The 18,922-nt window shown below is 41.5% G+C and overlaps 1 protein-coding gene across 10 annotated transcripts in view; it reads left to right on the plus strand.

The window, feature by feature from the left end:
- Nucleotides 1–18,922, plus strand: part of CADPS (calcium dependent secretion activator) — a 206,935-nt gene that overhangs the window by 154,842 nt on the left and 33,171 nt on the right. For 6 of the 10 annotated variants that reach the window (XM_053953714.1, XM_053953716.1, XM_053953715.1 and 3 more), the window contains 5 exons: nt 1,527–1,683; nt 2,651–2,792; nt 9,411–9,557; nt 12,644–12,799; nt 15,557–15,704. In XM_053953714.1, coding sequence (XP_053809689.1) covers nt 1,527–1,683; nt 2,651–2,792; nt 9,411–9,557; nt 12,644–12,799; nt 15,557–15,704 — 750 coding nt within the window. The remainder of the gene's footprint in view (nt 1–1,526; nt 1,684–2,650; nt 2,793–9,410; nt 9,558–12,643; nt 12,800–15,556; nt 15,705–18,922) is intronic. The other 4 variants (XM_053953720.1, XM_053953722.1, XM_053953723.1 and 1 more) reach the window with 1 other exon arrangement.

The raw sequence follows: 18,922 nt of genomic DNA on the forward strand, positions 1-18,922 counted from the left end.
ATACTAAGATTAGTTTGGGGGTCATGTGGTTATTTTGGTTATTTGGTTTACATCTTGGATGTGCTCTGGGAAGAGAATGCCGAGTGCAGTGCCCAATCTATCTGTGCCTTCACATCAATTTTGTATCAACTCATGGAATAATAACAGGGCAGTGTCAGTCTGCTTTATGTTTTAAAGGATTGAAGGAGTGAAAATAGTTCCAAAGACCCCCTGACAACTGCCCTGACTTGCAGTTGAGAAGTCGAGTCAAAACAGAAGAAACTATGTCAGTAACCTGTTTTAGAGGTGCTGTTCCCTCTCCATGCCCAGGTGAACCAGTAGCTGGAGTTGGGCTGTGCACATCAGTGCAGTTCTTCATCAGTGAATCAAAACTGAACCCTGAGAGAGTGAAAGCCCATTCTGCTTATTCATGTCTGCTAAAACTGCAAAAAATGCCCCTCCCTGACTGGCAATTCCTCTTCAAACTGATTCCTCCATTCCCAATGTCTTCCGTTTCATCTCCACTCTTGTGCCTAAGCTAGAGGTTTCTTTTTCTTGCCAAGTGCCACAAAGCTGTTCCTTAGCTCCTTTAAGTCACTGAGTAATTTTCTACCACTTCAAAATGACAGCACATGGTCCTATGGACAGCTCTTCTCATATTGCATGTTCCCAGCCAGAAGTGACTACTGAACACGCATGCATGCATTTGCAGCATTCACATCTGAGCCATGTATGATGTGAATGTCACCTCAGAGAGCCCGCACAGCAAATTTTAAGGACCCATGTGCATGAGAATGAGTTACCTCACTGATATTTTTTGGTTTTCAAGTTTAGACATATGTTTTTCCTGCCTCTGTGAAAATATAGGCTTGCCGTAGATATTTTTTTTTTACCTTGGCATGTCGATAGTAGAGCTTTGTAATGGGTTCCTAATCAGTAGCATCATGAAGGTGGTAGTGTGTTAGATAACCATGTAAAATGAACAGTGCTGTAGTAACTTTTACTGGTGATGTTTGAAATATCTTGAAAACAGGGTGTGAATGATTTAGGACAGATTTTAATGTCTCAGGCTTCTACTTTTTCAAGACAAATGCAAGTACTGAATCCAAGTAGAATTTAAGCTGTTGAAAAACACGTCAGAAACTCACAAGCACAGTGCAGAAACTCCCAAATTTCTGTACTTACAAAATAAGAATTAGTTGGTTTTTTTTCCCTGATAATTAGCATCATTAATGAAGTCATTTATTGTAAATTGAACAGATGAAACCTTCTCTGCTACATTACAGCTGCATGCCTTTACAGTGGAGCTCTGAAGAGACCCTCTACAAGAAAGCTTTGTGTTAGAACAGCAGTGCCTAATTCTGTGATTAGCACTGCCCATGCAGGCTAGCTCCAAAGCACTGTTCTCTTTACAATAAAGGTAGCTTCCATGAGATGCACTCTTTTTTTTTTTTTTTTTTTTTTTAAGATATGTGGCCTAACATCTTTCCCTGTGCTTTATTAGAACTAATACACATCTTTATTATCTTTTTCTACCAACTCTGAAGGCCTTTGCTTGGTGGTCAGACCTAATGGTTGAGCACGCGGAGACCTTCCTGTCCCTGTTTGCAGTGGATATGGATGCAGCGTTAGAGGTGCAGCCCCCAGACACCTGGGACAGCTTCCCGCTCTTTCAGCTCATAAACGATTCCCTCCGTAGTGACTGTATGTATTCTGTATTCTGATCATTTCCTCTTCAGTGGGCGGCTCAGGTTACTGATCATGCTTTCAGCCTCTCCTTACTGCACAGAGAACTGAGATTGGTAGAGATTTACAAACTCCTTTAGCACCAGCTTGATTTTATTCCATTGCCACTAGAAAAAAGCACACCCCTTAAATCACTGCAGTCAAAGGTGGGAAGTTGAATTTTATTTTGTTTCATCTTCTCAAGTCTCTTGATAATGGCTGCCTGATAAGCCAGGAATTAGGTACTCTATATCTGTCATTAAATGTGTGTATTGTATTATATGTGTGTACTGAATTTATTTAGCATGGAGTAAACCGGTCCTTGCTTTAAGATTTTATTGAAGGGAGGAAAATATTAAAGTAAATGGAAACAGGAGTAGTTCAGAAGAATAGTGCTTTGTGAAATAAGACATTCCTCCGAAGCACTTGGGCCCATGCTATCAAAACCCATGTGAGGATTTGGCACTTTCCTGGGTAGTTCAACCCTCCCTGGGGAGCTGGTGGCAAAAATGGCATTGCCTTAGCTAGGTCCTAGACCAGGACCCCAGCTAGTTTTCTAAGACCATGTGAAAAAAGCCAGGGACTCATCCTCAGAAAGCAAGTTCCAGCATCATGGTGCTGAGCAACCAAAGAAGAAATTATTATCCCACCTGCTACAGCCAAATGTTTGCCACACTGTGTTTCTTACACTGGTTTTATTCACAGGAAGTGATAATGTATTTGTAAGTTTTACATTAATGGAAAAGAAGGTTCATTGTCTGTTTATTTGTTTGGAGTAAGAAATCATTCCTGCTGTCTGTGTCATGAACTCTGGCTCTTGTTATGTTCTTGAAGTTTTCCTGTTTACTGACAAATTCATTGTTTGATGAAGTGCCACGCTGTGGTTTGTTACAGAGGTTGTAGTATAACAGTCGTGTCTTACTATACTTTTATTTATCTATTCTAGATAATTTGTGCAATGGAAAATTCCACAAACACCTCCAAGACCTGTTTGCTCCACTTGTTGTTAGATATGTCGATCTGATGGAGTCCTCAATTGCACAGTCAATTCACAGGGGCTTTGAGCGGGAGTCATGGGAGCCAGTAAAGTAAGGAAACCTCCTTTGATACAATCGGAATTTGGGTGCAAATGGATGGAGATTCATATAGAGGTGAATTAGCAAATGTTAGACTGAACATGCAGAAAATGCTTTAAACGTTCTAGTTTAATGCTCTAAATAGGAGGCCTGATCTCTTCAGGATTTTCAGGTTAATGAGGGAAATGGTATTGGCTTTTTGAAATGCATCGCTGCCTCAGTTTGAACTGTGTGCCTTTGAACAGGGAAGCATGAAAATGGGAAAACCTTCTTAACTGCCATGGCTTTTTGGAACCCATTCTAAAAGGCTTTTTCCAATGCTGCTTTTGAACTCACATAGCTCCTTTTCAGAACAAAAAAATCTCGCTTCACTGTGTTCAGTTCCAGCCCTATAACCCCTGTGAGTCATTGCTGTATTTATTCTCAACACTCACTTTTTCCACCCACCCTGTGGGGGGAATAGTGCAGTGTGTGCCTCTGGCATCAGCCCCATGGCTGGTGGCTGCACATGTCCCCATGTCCAGGGCAGCTCTGCCAGTCCCAGCTCCTCTGCCTGTAGGATTAGACGTGCAGAAACCAAAGTGAAACATGGGCAAGATGACTCAAGCATAATAATTTCTTACATTTGGAAAGCTAGGAGTTTACCAGCAAGAAATTGGGAACCTGAGAAAAACCCAAATTGAACTCAAGAGCTGGTGAATGATAAAAATGTGACATGTGCTTTGGATTACTGTTGTTATTTCACAGGTTTTGAAGCATTGCTGAACCCTGTCATGCTTGTGCTGTAAAGCCAAGTCAGTTCCTACAAAGGGAAATAGCTGACTTTTCCTTCTAATAAAGATATTAAAAGAGAAAGATGGACCCTTTGCAAGCGACATGAGTCTGGCAGTGCCTCAGACTAGGAAATGGGACCAGGTGACCTCTGGAGAGACTCTTTTCCTTGCTTTTTTTGTCATTCTCTAGAGCAAGTGAAATGGCACCGCACTCTCAGAGGTTGCTGTATAAAAGAACGTGTGGTCTTTCAGGGCTTTTCACACCAAATATGTTCCGTTTACAAGGAAAAGAGATTTTGTTCAGCAGCCAGCCTCCCATATGCAACCTGGAGTCTGAGTACCCAGGTTTTTTCCTTTCTTTCTTGTGCATCCTCAGCATCCGTAAGGATTCTGCCTGCCAAATCTCGGGCTTTTTCTTGACACCTGATCATCCCCTCTGTTTTGAGTGGGGTTAAGTGGCTGGCATTCAGGAGCCTCTCTCACTTTCCATTTGCTGTCTTTGGTCTGCAGGCTAACAGGATTAAAGATCCTAAAAAATCTTGTTTCAAATAAGCAGATGTGACCCAGAAAACATACAAGAAATAGATCTTTCGAGTAGGAGAATGCCATTTTTACAGCCACTCCTTCAAGCAGAATTGCACTTCGAAGTTAGCATTAACTTCAGTTTCAGAGCTCTGCTTTAGTAAAAAATATGTATTTCCTTGTCTGTTATGAAACAGAGACAGTTAACTCTGTGTACCTGTCTACCTGGGTCAAGCACTCAATAAACAAATCATTTGGCTTTTTTTTTTTTTATCAGAAGCTGTCATCTTTTTGCTTTTTAATGACTTCAAGGAGTTAAATCTAGATGTCCATAAGTACTTGGATGTGCTACTTGCCTGTCAAAATGCTTTGTCCCTGGGTATGCCAGCATCTATCATTTCCAAGTTATGTCTGATAGTTATAAAAGATCTTTTCTTAGTTCTCTTGTGATGGTTATTCCCTTCTGGAGTTCCAGTTACAGTGTGCTTTGAGCATTGCATCTCCAAGCAAAAGCCCAGGATGGACTCTTTCTCTTACAGACTTGGATATTTAAAAGATTTCTTCCAGCAGGAAAGTGGGTGCTTTCCACGAGATGCTTCTGTCCATCTGGTGAAAAGATGCACCATGGTTTTTTTTTTCACGTGTTGATATTTTGTTCTTATGTCTCGCACACAAAAGTGTGAGTTGCAAACGCTGGCTCAACGTGATGTGCCCCGGTGAAGGGAGGCACCAGTGAGTGCCAGAGGGTGGCACATACAGTGCAAAGGAAAAGAGGAGTGTCATTCCTAGGATCTTATGACATATTTCATGTGCTGTTCAGAACTAAATGTTAAGGCATCTTCATCTTTGCCTCCTGGGCAGACCACCTGCTCCTCTTTGTCTGATCGACAGGGAACTTGCAGAAAAATTCAGGTTAGAGACTTAATCTGTTTGATTTGCCCTCCTATATCTACTCTCTTCTCACCCCACATGTCCATACTGTAGCACAGTTGAATTTTTGGCCGTAGATTCTCAAATAGTTTGGAGCAGCCAATTCCCAACCAAATTGTGACCTTCTATTGACACCTCTCCAGCAGAGCTTTTTTGGAAATCGGGAACACTGCAGAATGTTCTTCCACAGCTTTGCTTTGGAGATAGACCTTCAAGTTGGGCAGCAAAGACAGATCATCAAAGCTGACTGTTCTACCAAGCTTGTTGTTGTCCTGGATCTCTACAGTGCATTATGAGAAGGAAATCTCATTATCTTCTGTTAACCAAGAAATTATTCCACAACACAGAATCTTTTGAAAGGGTTTCTCTGTACTTGTGTTTGCAGTCAAGGCTGAAATATGTAGCCCTCCATAACCTGACCAGATGGCAGTTTGCAAGCATGTATTTCTTCTATTTTCATTGCTGAATACTCTGCACCTTATGCTCTGAGGAATTAGGTATAGAAATCACAGTGAGAGAGATAATGTTAAGTATTGAAAAAAATGGTGGGGGGAAAGCATGGACATTATGTGCTCATGAGGGCTCTGTAATCTGCCTCTGCAGAGCTGCTGAATTTGCAGGGGGTCCGTGCCCTATAGCTAGAGCAGCTGGTGCGCTTGTATGAATCCACGCAGAGAAATGTGGAACACTTGTCCTTCGCACAGTCATCCAAGTATGCAGGATACAGAGTAGGTCTGTTCTCTGGTGAGTTGAGAGGTCTTGGAAAACTAGGGTTTGCAATGGGTTTTTTTCATGCTAGCTTCTCGCAGAGTGCTGATTTATCTTGCAGCCAGCTGACACGTATGTGTGTGCGTCTCTGTGTGTGTGTCTGTGTTGGAAGGTCTTTTTGAGCAAATGCTAAAGCTCATGCAATGATGACCAATGGCTTGACTAGGACATTACTCATTGACCTAGGGGTCTCTCTACTGCTTTGTAGTCCTGGCTTTAGCATCTAGTAATTGCTCACTAGCCCTTTGCAAACTATTTATAAATGTATCATTAATATAAATGTCAGAACTTGAACAATATTATTATACTAATCATTTTATAAGGTTGTACAACTACAGAATGATAGTGAAAAATGTTTCCCCTTAAAAAGAAGCACCACTGTAGTGAAAGTGAGTATTTTTGTTACTATTCTGGGTGTCAGTCACAGGAAGAGCACAGATTTGACTGCCTACTTCACTAGCAAGCTCTTTGCTTCACATCAAGGCTTTTGTGAAAAGATTTGCTCTTGAGCATTTGCTCAGCCTCGACAGTGAGGTTGCAAGTGTTTATAGTGATGGAAGAGACAGGCATTTGCGTCTCCCATCACTAAATCATTTCAGGCATCCTGTAGGAAACTGAGCATTTAGGTGTGGCCAAGGGTCTTGTTCAGCTCTATTCTGAACCCAGGAGACAGCTCAGTAAAATACTGTGATTTTTCTGCCCTCCTTTCATTGCTAAGGCAGCTCTACAGGAGCAGCCATGGTGCAACTGGACATGTTCCGTGTGACCGGTGCTGCAGTACAGTGTGAGCACTGGGAGGTTGTGCAGGGGTACACTGCCAGTCTGTCTGCACTGAGAATTTCCCAGGAGACAGCCCAGGTGAAAGCCACAGCTCACACACACAAACAGGGCTGAAGCAGAAGACGCCAGGAAAGCAAGCGGTGCAGCTCCAGAGCGTGTTTCTCTCATCAAACGTATCAGGATCCAGTCCTGAAGCTGAGTCGTCTTAAATCAGACAGCCCTCATCTTGTTGATGCAAATGCCCACATTCCCTGCCTGATGGCTCAGGTTATATTTAGCCATCTATATTAAATAGGCATGGCTGGCTTCTAGAAACAGTTTCTCATCTTGGACCTGTAGTTTTATGGTCTGAACAATTGCAGGCTTCATGGAACATTTGTTGGTAATATTAATCATTTTTAGAGGTCTCACTGCAACTGTTAGTCAGATAATTAGATCAGTTGAACCTGAAAAACTGTGCATGTCAATTCAGGAGAATATTTTTTTACATTAGTTACTGTATGTTAACATAATATACTCCATTATTTTGCTGTTTTGTTTTGTTTTAAAAGTACTAACTTATTCTTGCAACATATTCTTGCATCAGCAAAATAATGTGTTGTATAAAAGAAATATGTTTCCGTGTGAATATAGTATACTGTTTACTCTAGAAGTCATATTTTATTAATACAGTGTTTTTATTAATATAACACTGTCACTTCTTGAATTTTAATATTAAAACCAAAGGTCCTCTGATTTATGTATTTACCATCTGGCTAAGTTATTTAAGTTGCTTTTCCTTATACATTTATATGTTGTCCACCTCTTGCTATTTCTTTATTTATTCCATATCAGTATCTAACCACATGCACTGCCATTTCTGAAGATTTAACACTCTCTCAATCACTATGTAGTCTATGTCTCATTCAATAGTCATATCATCTTAGCAACAGATACAGTATGAATGGAAACAATGGACAGCTTTGTGACAGTACTGAATTCTCCTGTTGCCTGAAAAAGAGAACACACAGATAGCAGGAAGTTAAATCTGCTAAGAATCATAGAAATAATTAGAAATCAGAGCATAGTCATGGGGTTTTTTTCACTAGAAAAAGCTTTGATTTGTGATTTTCCTCCCCAGCAAGGGATTTTATTCACAAGGAATGAAGTCTGTTCCCTAACATTCACCAGCAATGACAAGCTGAGTTCTTGCAGAGATGTGGTTCACATCGTCTGATGCGTTAGGAAACGTTTATTCAGGCAGCTCAATTCCGTTACTTTGGGGGTTGATATATAAAACTTGCAGTAAGAAATGAAGTGCCAAATATGTCTCAGGGAAGTTACTAAGATTTTAATATGCCTTGAAAGACATAGTGTATAATTTGATAGTTTCACAGGAATCCAGATAATGGTGTCTGTAAAGTAACTCATTTAATCCAGAGAAATGGGAGAGACCTCCAAAGGTGGCATATCCTCATGCAGTCTCAGAGCAGGCAAGTTTGGATGCTGAAGCAGTGCCCATGTGCATCCATAGAAAAGCTTTCTGTAGCTTCAGCAGTGCAGGGTGAAGCTGAAATCCTGAATTTCTAATTCCATTTTCACTGAGTCCAAGTAACAATCTGATGAAAACAGTGTCAAAGCATCTGGCTTTGTTCCCCACATGGGACTGTAAAACCACCTGTGGGTTGTGTATGAGGGGGTCAGACAGTGTTCCTGGGAGAGGGCAGAAATGAGGCATTTTTTCTGAAACTGGCCTCTCTTCTGAGAGCCAGGTAATATGTGAGCTGGGTAATTGAGTTCTATGTTTTGCTGATTCCCAGATCTCCTGATGTTTTAATTTGCATGTAGAATATAACTGTTATGAGATACTCATTAAAACAGAATTAGACCAATTACAACATCTTAGAGACCTAGCACAATGAAATCTGTCAGGGTGGATTCCAAACTTTGGGCATGCAGTGCTGTTACATGCACCTTGTTCCAGGAGAGAATGTTGCATTAAATCAATACAGCTGTCCACTTTTTAAAGATCTTTATTTGCATAACAGATGCACATCTGAAAATACTGGTTGGAGTCATGATGCCCAAATGCACATGCTTCGTATTAACCTTTGAATATCAAATCACCCCATGGCCCACTTCCAGCCATGAAACAGTCACATACTAGTCCTGGATTCATATACAAAGTGCAGTTTATTCAAAGTGCACAAATAGTGGGGCTGGACAATCGTTTGTTTTGCACCCTGGAATGCAAGGGAGGATCAGGGCACAGTCGTCACAGAACCTTGTAGTTCACTGTTTCATCACTCCAGATTAGCTCATCTTTATTTGTGGAGGGTCTAAGACAGAGAGGTTTTGCCGCAAAATTGCAACTCCATTGAGCTTGGTGGTGAGAAAAACTCTTGTGGCTAGAATTACAGACTCTCTCTTTATTATTTCAAATTCCAGTCCCTTAGCAGATCTCATAGTTTAGCACTTCCATTGAGCCTGTGTGTGTAAGAATTGAGACTCTTCCTTAAAAGAGAGATTTTTTTGGAAGAAAAGCTGCTCTCTGCACTTTGAAATGGTATCAGGACTTGAAGGTGCAGTTATTTTCACAGGTGTTTAAGTTCTCTGTCAATTTTTCCCTTTGCAATTCTTCTTTTCATTCTGGTTTGCTTTTTTTTTTTTTTTAAGGAATTTGAATTTTATAGCAGACTGAAAAGATAGTACATTTAAGCTTCCATACTCATGCTTCTTTCTGAAATGTTTTGCTTTAGTTTTTTAACTGTCTTCATGCTGTGAACTTTGCAGATTTGTTTCTGAGTGTCATGTGCTTCTGCTACATCGGCATTGTCACTGTTATGGTATTTTTTCTTTCTGTCTGTTTCTTCCACAGGAGTTTAACAAGTAATCTGCCCAATGTGAATCTACCAAATGTGAATCTCCCTAAAGTACCAAATCTACCAGTTAACATCCCACTAGGCATCCCACAAATGCCTAGCTTTTCTGCACCGTCATGGATGGCTGCTATTTATGATTCTGAGTGTGTATTCAGTTCAAATTAGATCTCATTTAAATTTAAAGTAATCTTGGCATGGATATGTATTGTTTGTTTCTGTGCATTACATAAAACTTTAAAGAGTGATACAGTTAATTAGATGTTTTCTGAATGAGACACTAGTGAATTTCTGGCATGTGTATTTTGAGGGTTTTTTTGTATAAACCTTGAAAATTTGTCTCAACTCCCACTGAGAGTTTGAGCAAGTATCTTGCTTTACAAAATAGCTGTCAACAATGGGGTATGGTCTGAATAACGTACAAACCACAGAACTCACAATATGACATTATGTGTCTCAGCAAAGAGTTTTGTCCAAAAGAGAAGATGAACCAATTTCAATGCCAGTCAACCAATTTCTGTGGACCAGATGTAGATCTAAAAATGAATTTTATTTAATGCAAGCTCTGCATTTCCCAGATATTTTTTGTCTCGACTTTGATGAAGCGGTCTAAGAAAGAGGAGCACCCTGTAACAGTTTTTATTCATGTTGGGGGATGCCACAGAGAGGAATTAAAGCTCCATAGCCTTCATTACTGCCCAAATATTGCCATGACCAACTAAAGAAAGATATTTTCAATGTGATTTTTTAGATTATGGCTTGGAAGATAGTGTTAAAGCAGTCACTCTGTAGGAGCCTTGAGCTCTGTGCTCCCAGCTTCCTGACGGAGTGTCCCAGGGTGCAGGTGTGAAACTCGGGGGGAACATAACACATATCCTCAGAACAGATTGGGCAAGTTCTCTTATAGGAGATTTCTCTCTGAGCAGTGTGGAGGGTGGTACACAGTGGGCTCAACCCAAATCTCATCATTTGAGGTAGCTCATCTCCCAAGATGTCCTGTCGTGGGAACTGTTATTTGTCCATTCTCCTTCTAAAACCCTAGAGAATTATTTAGGGTTGGCATAGGGTGGTCTCAGTCAGCACTGTAGTGCTTGTCCTCTATCCTCTCACTTAATAGATAAAACTGAAGAACTCACCCATGAATCTCCTGTTCACTTTTACTGAAACACCCTCAATTACATCTACACCTGGAGTCCACCAGAACGCCTCTGCCATTAGTCTGGCACAGGCAGGATTGCAGAGCACTGGTAATGAATGAAAGTAAAGAAAACACTGATGTGAAATCTTTTTAAATAGATTTAAAAGCTTTTAAAATATTAGCATGGTTGTTTATGTTTCAAAGCCATACAACTCATATTCATGCTAAGATAGTTATTTTAAAGGTTAGCTTAGGCAGTTGTCTGTAAAGAGTACTTGAAAGTTTTAATCTTGCTCTGTGCATGCTTTGTGGTATTGCCCTTGAAAAGATAAGAATCATGTAATGACAGAAAATTGGATAATCCCTCTGAAAAAGCTTGAGCATCAATGGGATATTGCAAGCTGCCGGCGTGATTAGAGTAATTGTGGTGCTCACAAGCAAAATATGAACAGTGCATTTTGGAAATGAATATACTATATTGTTTACTTGGATGGAGCCCTAATCAAAAGTGAGAAAAAGACTGAGAATAATTCTTCAAAAATTTTGAAACCAAATGGATATTATAATATTGCTGTAGTAAATACCAATTATTGTATTTGTACACATTAAATCACTTAAAATGTAAATCCATGCAGTTCCAAAACTGGGTTTAGACTGTTAAAGCTTGCTTACACCCAAGCACAGGTTTGAACTAAAAACTGTTGGTAGATGAACGTGTGAGACTGTTGTCCAAATTGGTTCCCTGGCAAAAGCAGATGCCTGATTCTTTATCTTTTCATCTCCCTGGTTCCCTTTTACTCACCCTTCCCCTCCATCGAGGACATGTTACCTGTTGCTTAGTGTCAGATATGTTTCTCCTACAACCAAGACTATTCATTCTTTATCTTGTTGACTCTGCTAGTCCAGGATCCCTCAGGACCCCTCTGGCATGTTGGGACTGCAGTTCTCACCTGGGAGTAGCCCTGTTTGTATTAGTTCCCAGCTCCTCTAGCATTAACTCAATGCAGCTGGCATCTGTCACAATAGAAACACCCTCCCTCATCTGTTTCTATAGATGATGTCAGCACAAGTGGTAATGCATGGTGTGTTAAATATCTTATAAATTACTGTGTTAGCATTAGTGGTATGCGAGGAGGGGGTTGAAACTCTTGAAGCTCCCTTGGTAATTGTTCTGGGGAAAAAAAAAGTGAGGGAGAAGAAGAGAGGGAGAGAAAAGGGTTAGAGATGCATAAATTTCTGTGCACAAACAGAGTGCAATCCAGTCCTGTATTTTTATTCTGTAAGTGGAGGTTTGAGATATAATTATACTGTGAAAAGAGCTGGTGTAGCTACACACTGCAGGACTAAAGACTTCCATCTGGGCAGGGGTGTGGGTACAAGAATATATGCTTGGGAAAAAATTGAGAATTTTGTGGCAGACCAAAGTTGTTGCAAAGTAAATTTTTAGAAATGTAAATTTGTTGTTCTGTAATTGCCTTTGCAAAGAAAAAGGTGCAGCAGTAAATCCTGCCGAAACTCCGGATACGAGATGTACCTTTAGCTCAATTGACTTACCCCAATTTTTTTTCAGCTGTTCAAGAGATAAAGTGTGTCCTCGCTCACCACTTGTTAGCACTGTCCCTTACCTGGAAACGGGGCCACACTGGGGGGACAAGGCAAACTCAAGATATAATTTGGAGGGGGGAGAATTGCATGAAACCCTAAATCTTAATAACTGCATACAGCCTAGTATAGCAGTTATTATTGATCAAGGATTTTCTCCCACAGTTTCTGGCCTTAATTATTAATAATCACATATGTTAATGTGGTTATTAACTAAGGCTGATTTTTACCATACACACGTTCTTCCCGTTAATCTGTGTAACTCATGATGTTGTCTTACTCATCTGGTCTGGAAAGTTTTGTGGGTGATGACAGCAAGGTAGATTAGGCAACTGTATGGTAAAACTCAAAATCCTGATGGTGGAGATGGCCAGCGTTGTCCTGTGTATGAAACTGCTGTCTGCCTTACACTTGTTGCAGGAATGGTCTCCACATCAGGTTGCAAAGACCCTGATGCCACTTCTGACTTTTGTTCTCATTTTGCCCTGCCAGCAATGGGTCAGGCACCTCAGAAGATATGTTCTGGAAACTTGATGCCCTACAGACCTTCATTCGGGATTTGCACTGGCCTGAGGAGGAGTTTGGGAAGCACTTGGAGCAGCGCTTGAAGCTTATGGCGAGTGACATGATCGAGTCCTGTGTGAAAAGGTAGGTGCCCACAAGAGCTCACAGGATGCAAAGCTATTCCACCTTAAAACTGCAATTCACCCCCGTACTGCAAATTGTGGACTTTCCCAAGGAGATGCTTCTCTGTTGAGACTAGGGAGAGTGCTTATTCACAGTAAGGCAGTACATCACCTATTCTTCTGGGTTTTGTGGGTAATTACTTATTTTCAGTGCCACACACGATGTCAGATCTTTGTAAATGCAGGTTGATGTGATGATGCTGATTGCTGAAGGCATAGCCGTAAGAAAGATCCCAGCACCCACCTAAAAAGCATAGATACATGAAAAAAAAAAAAAAAAAAAAAAAAAACACCAAGAAAAAATTATTTTAAAAGTGGGATAGTGTGTTGCTTGGCACACAGGTTTCACGTCTGCCGTTGATTGGGAAAAGCTGTTGTATCATCAGCCACATTATAGCATAGTTACCTGCAGATCTTCCAAAACAGAGATATCTTTAAGCAACTTTTAGACATACTGGCAGCTGTCATTTTGAAAGCAAAATATTGAAGTTAAATTTCCAACTTTTCCACTGCAATTTATGTCCATTTGCATCAGAGATAACAAGGCAAGAAGGAAAAAAGAACTTGGTATTTCATTGTGCAAAAATCCATCGACAAAGAGATGAACCAGAGAAAAAATGGATGCCAAATATAGCCAATACATGCTAATATTAACTGCAGTGTGTCATGTGGCTGTTCTGTACCACAATTTCCTGGCCACTCTGCAAGTGTGAGTTCGGCATTTATTTTCAGTACAGTCCTCACTAGCCTGGATGTGCAGTGTCAGCACAGGGGAAGGCAAGTCCCTGAGATGCAGGCAGGAAGGCAGATAGCTCAAGGCTTGTTCTCTCACCATTCTGGATAAACCCTAGTGCATTTTAAGTGCAATGAGATCTATTGCATTTAATTTGCTCTGTGTTTGACATAGAGCAATTTATGAAACACTGAGCTTTAGTTGTCCTTCAGTTGTCAGGCTGTCCTTTAGGAGAAAACTCAGTGCTGGAGCTCTGCTCTCTGCTCTGCCCCAGCACCACCAGCAAAACTTATTTTCTCTTTTTGCTTTCTTTCACTTGAAATTAAGGTCCCTTTGCTGTCCCTACAGCACAGTTATAGCTGCAATGGTCTGTAAAAATCAGACCAAGTTAGCTCAGCTGAGATAACGGAAAAATAAGCAAATTTCCAGGTACATCTGAAGAAGGGCTTGTGTGCCTGGAAGCCAGGTGGTTTTTTTCCCTGATTTGCCTCAACATTTCTACAAATGTGTTGCCCCTATGTAAAATCCTGTCCCAGCTTGTATTGATACAACTATATATAATGGTTGTGAGCATAAGTAGGAACATGCTCCTTTCCATGAGGAGATGGAAAATCCCAGTCTCCTTGGGTCCTTTCAGTAATTATCAACATTCTAGTCCCCGAGTCCAGGCTAAATCTGGCACTGGTAATTAAATCAGTTCAAATGCCATTGCTGATGTAAACCAATATGCTGCCTTCCCTATTTATATCACCTGCAAACAGGGCCTGGCTAAGGTTTCTTTAGCAATTTCAGTTTGACACAACATTTTTCTTCGCGTCTGTCTCTGAACTGTTGAATCCATGGAGGAGCCACCCTGCCTTCCGCACTGGGTTGTATTTCTGGGCTGTCAGGAAAGCAGCCCTTGTGAGGAAGGCCTGATAACTAATAAATCCAGGCAGAAGGACCTACATACCAGCTCACATCTGATCCCCAGAACAGGAGCTTCACATTCATAATTGAGCTTTTATTTGCATAATCCTTGGGGGATCATTTAAGTTCAGAATTATTCCTGATCTGCAGCTGATATTATTTGTTACTTCTAAATTGAAGCTCCTATGTTAATTTATTGGCAGATTCTGTGTGATGCGATAATTGTTCTGTGTCAGGTTAGATTAGTGAAGTACCTCTGGAATATGAAGAAGGGCTCTGAAAAAAGGCAAGGCAATGCCCACCACATTGGAAAGCATTCCTGTGTTACACTCACAAATGCCTTGGTATTTAAAATAAGACACAGGATCAGATTTTGTAGGTTTTGGCCTAAGAAAGCTTTTGGTGTATCATGGTTTGTTACTGCCAGGGATGTCAGATTTGATCTCAGTGAAACCTCAGGAAAATGGGGAGGTGTGTGATGCAGGTGTGTTCATATGCACATGTCTGTGCATGCTTTGCAGATATAGTCTGGTGAATGTGTGTGGTGCAGGGAAACCACTTCTGTGAACTTACAAGACAATTAAGAACTTACGAATCAATTAAGAGCTTCCAGCAAGCAAATACTATCATATCACTATAACTGCAATGATCTGGCAGTGTCCTTTTAGTTAAGCAATAAAGGAGTTTCTGTTATTTGTAGTTGATATCAGGGAGCAATAGGAGCTTCCTTTAGTGCAGCAGGGTGTGGTTATCAATCAGCTAATACAACCAAATTAAAGATGTGCCTTGACACTGCTGTTTGTAACATCATCACACTGTTTATCAAGCATAAGAGAGTCACAGTTTCCCTGAAACTGTTGAACACTTTATAAATAGTGTGTATTCTGGAAAGGGGGTTTCTTTTTAAAGAGGAAAATCATTTTTAGAAAAAACCCATTTGTAACAATTGCACTATGCACTCCCAGCAGCATTCAGTTTCCTGGCTCTCAAACTCCTCTCAGTATTGTTTCAAACTATTGTTATTGGCTTAGTATGTTTAAAAGCAACTGAAACATCTTCTTCTACTTTCCTTCACAGAACAAGGATTGCATTTGAAGTAAAACTGCAGAAAACCAGCCGATCAACAGATTTCCGAGTCCCTCAATCAATATGCACCATGTTTAATGTCATGGTGGATGCCAAAGCTCAGTCTACAAAGCTTTGCAGTATGGAAATGGGCCAAGAGGTAAAAATGCAGGTTCTTCCTTTCACAGCTTTTAAAGGCAATGTCATGAAATTTCCTGTCTCCTGTTGTGCTCGTTTCAGAGACGTTGTATCGTTTGTGGATTTAGCCTTCCATAGAGAGTGTGCAGATGAATGTACAGGGGGTTGCTCTCAAATCTAATGAATAGAAACATTCGGAATCCCTGTCACTTAGGAGTGGCTTTTTGCAAGGACTGTGGTATGCATACGGTATCTCTCAAGCTTGGTTGTTGCATGATGACCATATAAATTGAGTCATTAACTGCACCTTGGAGCCAGGTGTCAGCAACACACTTTCTGTGTATGGCTATTTTCTGTAGACAAACATAAGGAAAACAGAACTGACAAGTTGTTGCTGTGATGCATGTAAGGGAAAAAAAAAAACAAACACACAAAAATAAAGAACTTCCAAAAGTAGATTGAAATTCCGGCTGCTTTGCCTTCCTCGAGTACTGGCTGTAATCTGCACACTTGATCATTCTGGATTTCCAGGTTCATAATGACTCAAGTTCCCAAATAACAAACCTGTTTTAATTAATTGCCAATTTTTATTTTCTTCTGAAGCCATAGTTGCAGGTTGAAGTTTCTGTGAATTGACCTGTGAATTAGAAAGACATGGCAAATTGGAATGAATTAAATGCATCAGAATGCTCATTTTGCTCCAGTGACTTCAAGCCAAATTGAATATTCATGTACCAGTCTAGAATAAATTCACAAATATTGTTTGGCTCACCTAGTCCGCTGCTTGTCAGCATTTCCTAGATAAGCCTTTCCACTACAGCTTTCCATGGTCAGATTTTGCAGTGAATCATTGCTAGTTGTTCCTGTGGTTTTTTTTCAGTTGTTCACTTCAGTTTGTTCCTCTGAAAGAACTTGCTCCAATGCTCCAAAGGCCACTGGATGTAGCAGGGCTCTCTGCCCTGATGTCAGTGGTGTTTGGATCAGATTAAGCTGTTCTTTTTATTTTTCTTATACATATTTCAGTTCTGACATTTTATTTGTGACATGCACCTTGTAAGAGATTTCATACTGCCCATCATCAGGTCTTCCCTTGTCCTCCAGGTCAGCTGGAGCAGATCTTGAGTGGGCTTTTGTTGTCCAGGTGTGGACATGAACTTCTCTACCATTTTCTGTTCCATATTCATACCCACGTTTCTCCCCGAATCCCTCAGTCTGCAGCTGCTGCAGCATCTACCCTGTCAGCTGCAAAGGTCCATGTTTGTGATGTTCCCCACTGCAAACCAGGATCAAGCCCTTACACTGGCACAGTCCCTGTGGACAGGGAGATTTTGGAGATCATGAAGGCAGGGAGGCTCATTGCATTCATTAAACTGTCAGGTTGAGTATCCAGATGGCCTGAGACTGATCACATCAGCGCGGTGCCCGAGTATCCTGTGACCAGGCACTCGCTGCATCTTTCCATGCTGACTTGTGATGCTCCCTGACTGCCACAGCTTCCTCTGAATTCTGAGCATCAGTCCTACTGCAGGTTCAGCCTGACTCACACTGCAGGAGGCAGGGGAGCAGGCGGCTGCGTGGTTGCTCCTGGGCTGCAGCCGAGATCAGCTGCAAATCTGCCTGGGACACTTCCAGGAGATGTTTGGTGCAGCAGCTCAGAGACAGCTGAACCCCCGTGGCAAGGAGCAGTTGCTGGGACATGAGGTTTTTAACAGATAGCTAAACCTGTAAAGCAGATGTAAATTATTGGTGTATAGGTTCCCATTTAGGGCTGCAGTATTTTATACACCCTCCCTTTTCCTTTTTTTTTTTTTTCTTTTAATTAGTGTTACTACCTCCCCCTCCATTCACTCATGCCACTTTGTGTTTCAACTATCTCCATCTCCTCTTCTTGAAGCTGTCTAAACCTGTGTGCCAAGATGTTCAGGCTGAGGGGGGTAAAAGTTCCTATATAGATCTGTCATTACAACATGGGAGAGGAGGACAAAATACCACCCTGCTTCTTCAGTCCCACTGGAAGTGGTGAGACAGTCAGATATGCAGCAGAGGCATGGGAACCTGGGTTTCCAGCCTGAGTCCTTCTCAGTAATATGGGGAGTTGGGTCTGTGCCTCATCGAGTCCCTCTGTTCCCCCCATCTCTGGTGCGTGGCAGCCACACAGGTCAGCAAGAGGAGGAATGGACGGACAAGGAGGGACAGAAATTCGCTGATGGGACCATCCATCAGTGCCCCAGCTGGCACATGGCTTCTCCAGCCTGTGTCCCTGTGCAGACAGTTCAACAGCAGCAAAAAGGGCTCACACTGCCCAACACAGAGTTCAGGCACGGCCTTTGGTCCAGACCTAACCAGAGATGACATTTTTGTTAGAAACAAACTACTGATTTTTCTGACAGTTCAATCTCTATTTGGACAGAGACTCTTTCAGCACCTTCCTTGACCTTGCTCTGTGGGTTCCCTCCCACCCCAAAGGCCTTCTCTTCCACACTACCTTCAGCCACACTCACTTTAGCAGATACTTGAATGCGTTTTGCGAGCATTACCCTGTGAAACAAACACCCATCATTTCATTCCATTTCCTTGTCTCTAAAGGCAGCTGTTAAAACATTTGGTAAACATACTTTACCATCTTAAATATTTATTTTTCCTCTGAATTTTTAATACATCTAAGGGGATAAATGTATGTATTAAATGTTTCTCAGTTGGTCTAGTATGTTTCTATTTAATATCTAAGGTCAGATGGTCCTTAGAGAAATACAACATACACACAATCTGTTACATGACAAGGCAAGATACTCATCACATAAAGTCAAGTTGAATCATTGTAGTGCACTGATTATGGATTGTAATAATTGAGCTAATAGAAAGCTATGATGAACTTGATCGAGAGTGGGGGCTATGCTGGGTAAAGCAAACCAGCTCTGCGATCTTTAACCTTGAGTGTTTCCATGAGGAATGTAGAAGGAGCTGTTGGAATTGCTGGTTTTGTGAGCCAGGCATCTGTAGCAGCACCAGGCGCTCGCATTCCAAATCGCCGCCGTCTCTGACCCGGTCCTGTCTGAGGCTCCCCTTCCTGAGGTGGAGCTGGGGCTGTGGCACTGGTGGCACAGGGTGCACATGGCTGTGGCTGCCTGGGGCAGGCCCTGTCCTGCATGGTCACTGCCAGGGCACCAGGGCTCACCCTCCCCTGGGGATTGCGGCTGCAATGGGAATGAGCGCTCAGGGTACTGCTACACCACCTTGGTG

Source organism: Vidua chalybeata, chromosome 12 (genome assembly GCF_026979565.1).
Source record: "Vidua chalybeata isolate OUT-0048 chromosome 12, bVidCha1 merged haplotype, whole genome shotgun sequence".
Classification (NCBI taxonomy): domain Eukaryota; kingdom Metazoa; phylum Chordata; class Aves; order Passeriformes; family Viduidae; genus Vidua; species Vidua chalybeata.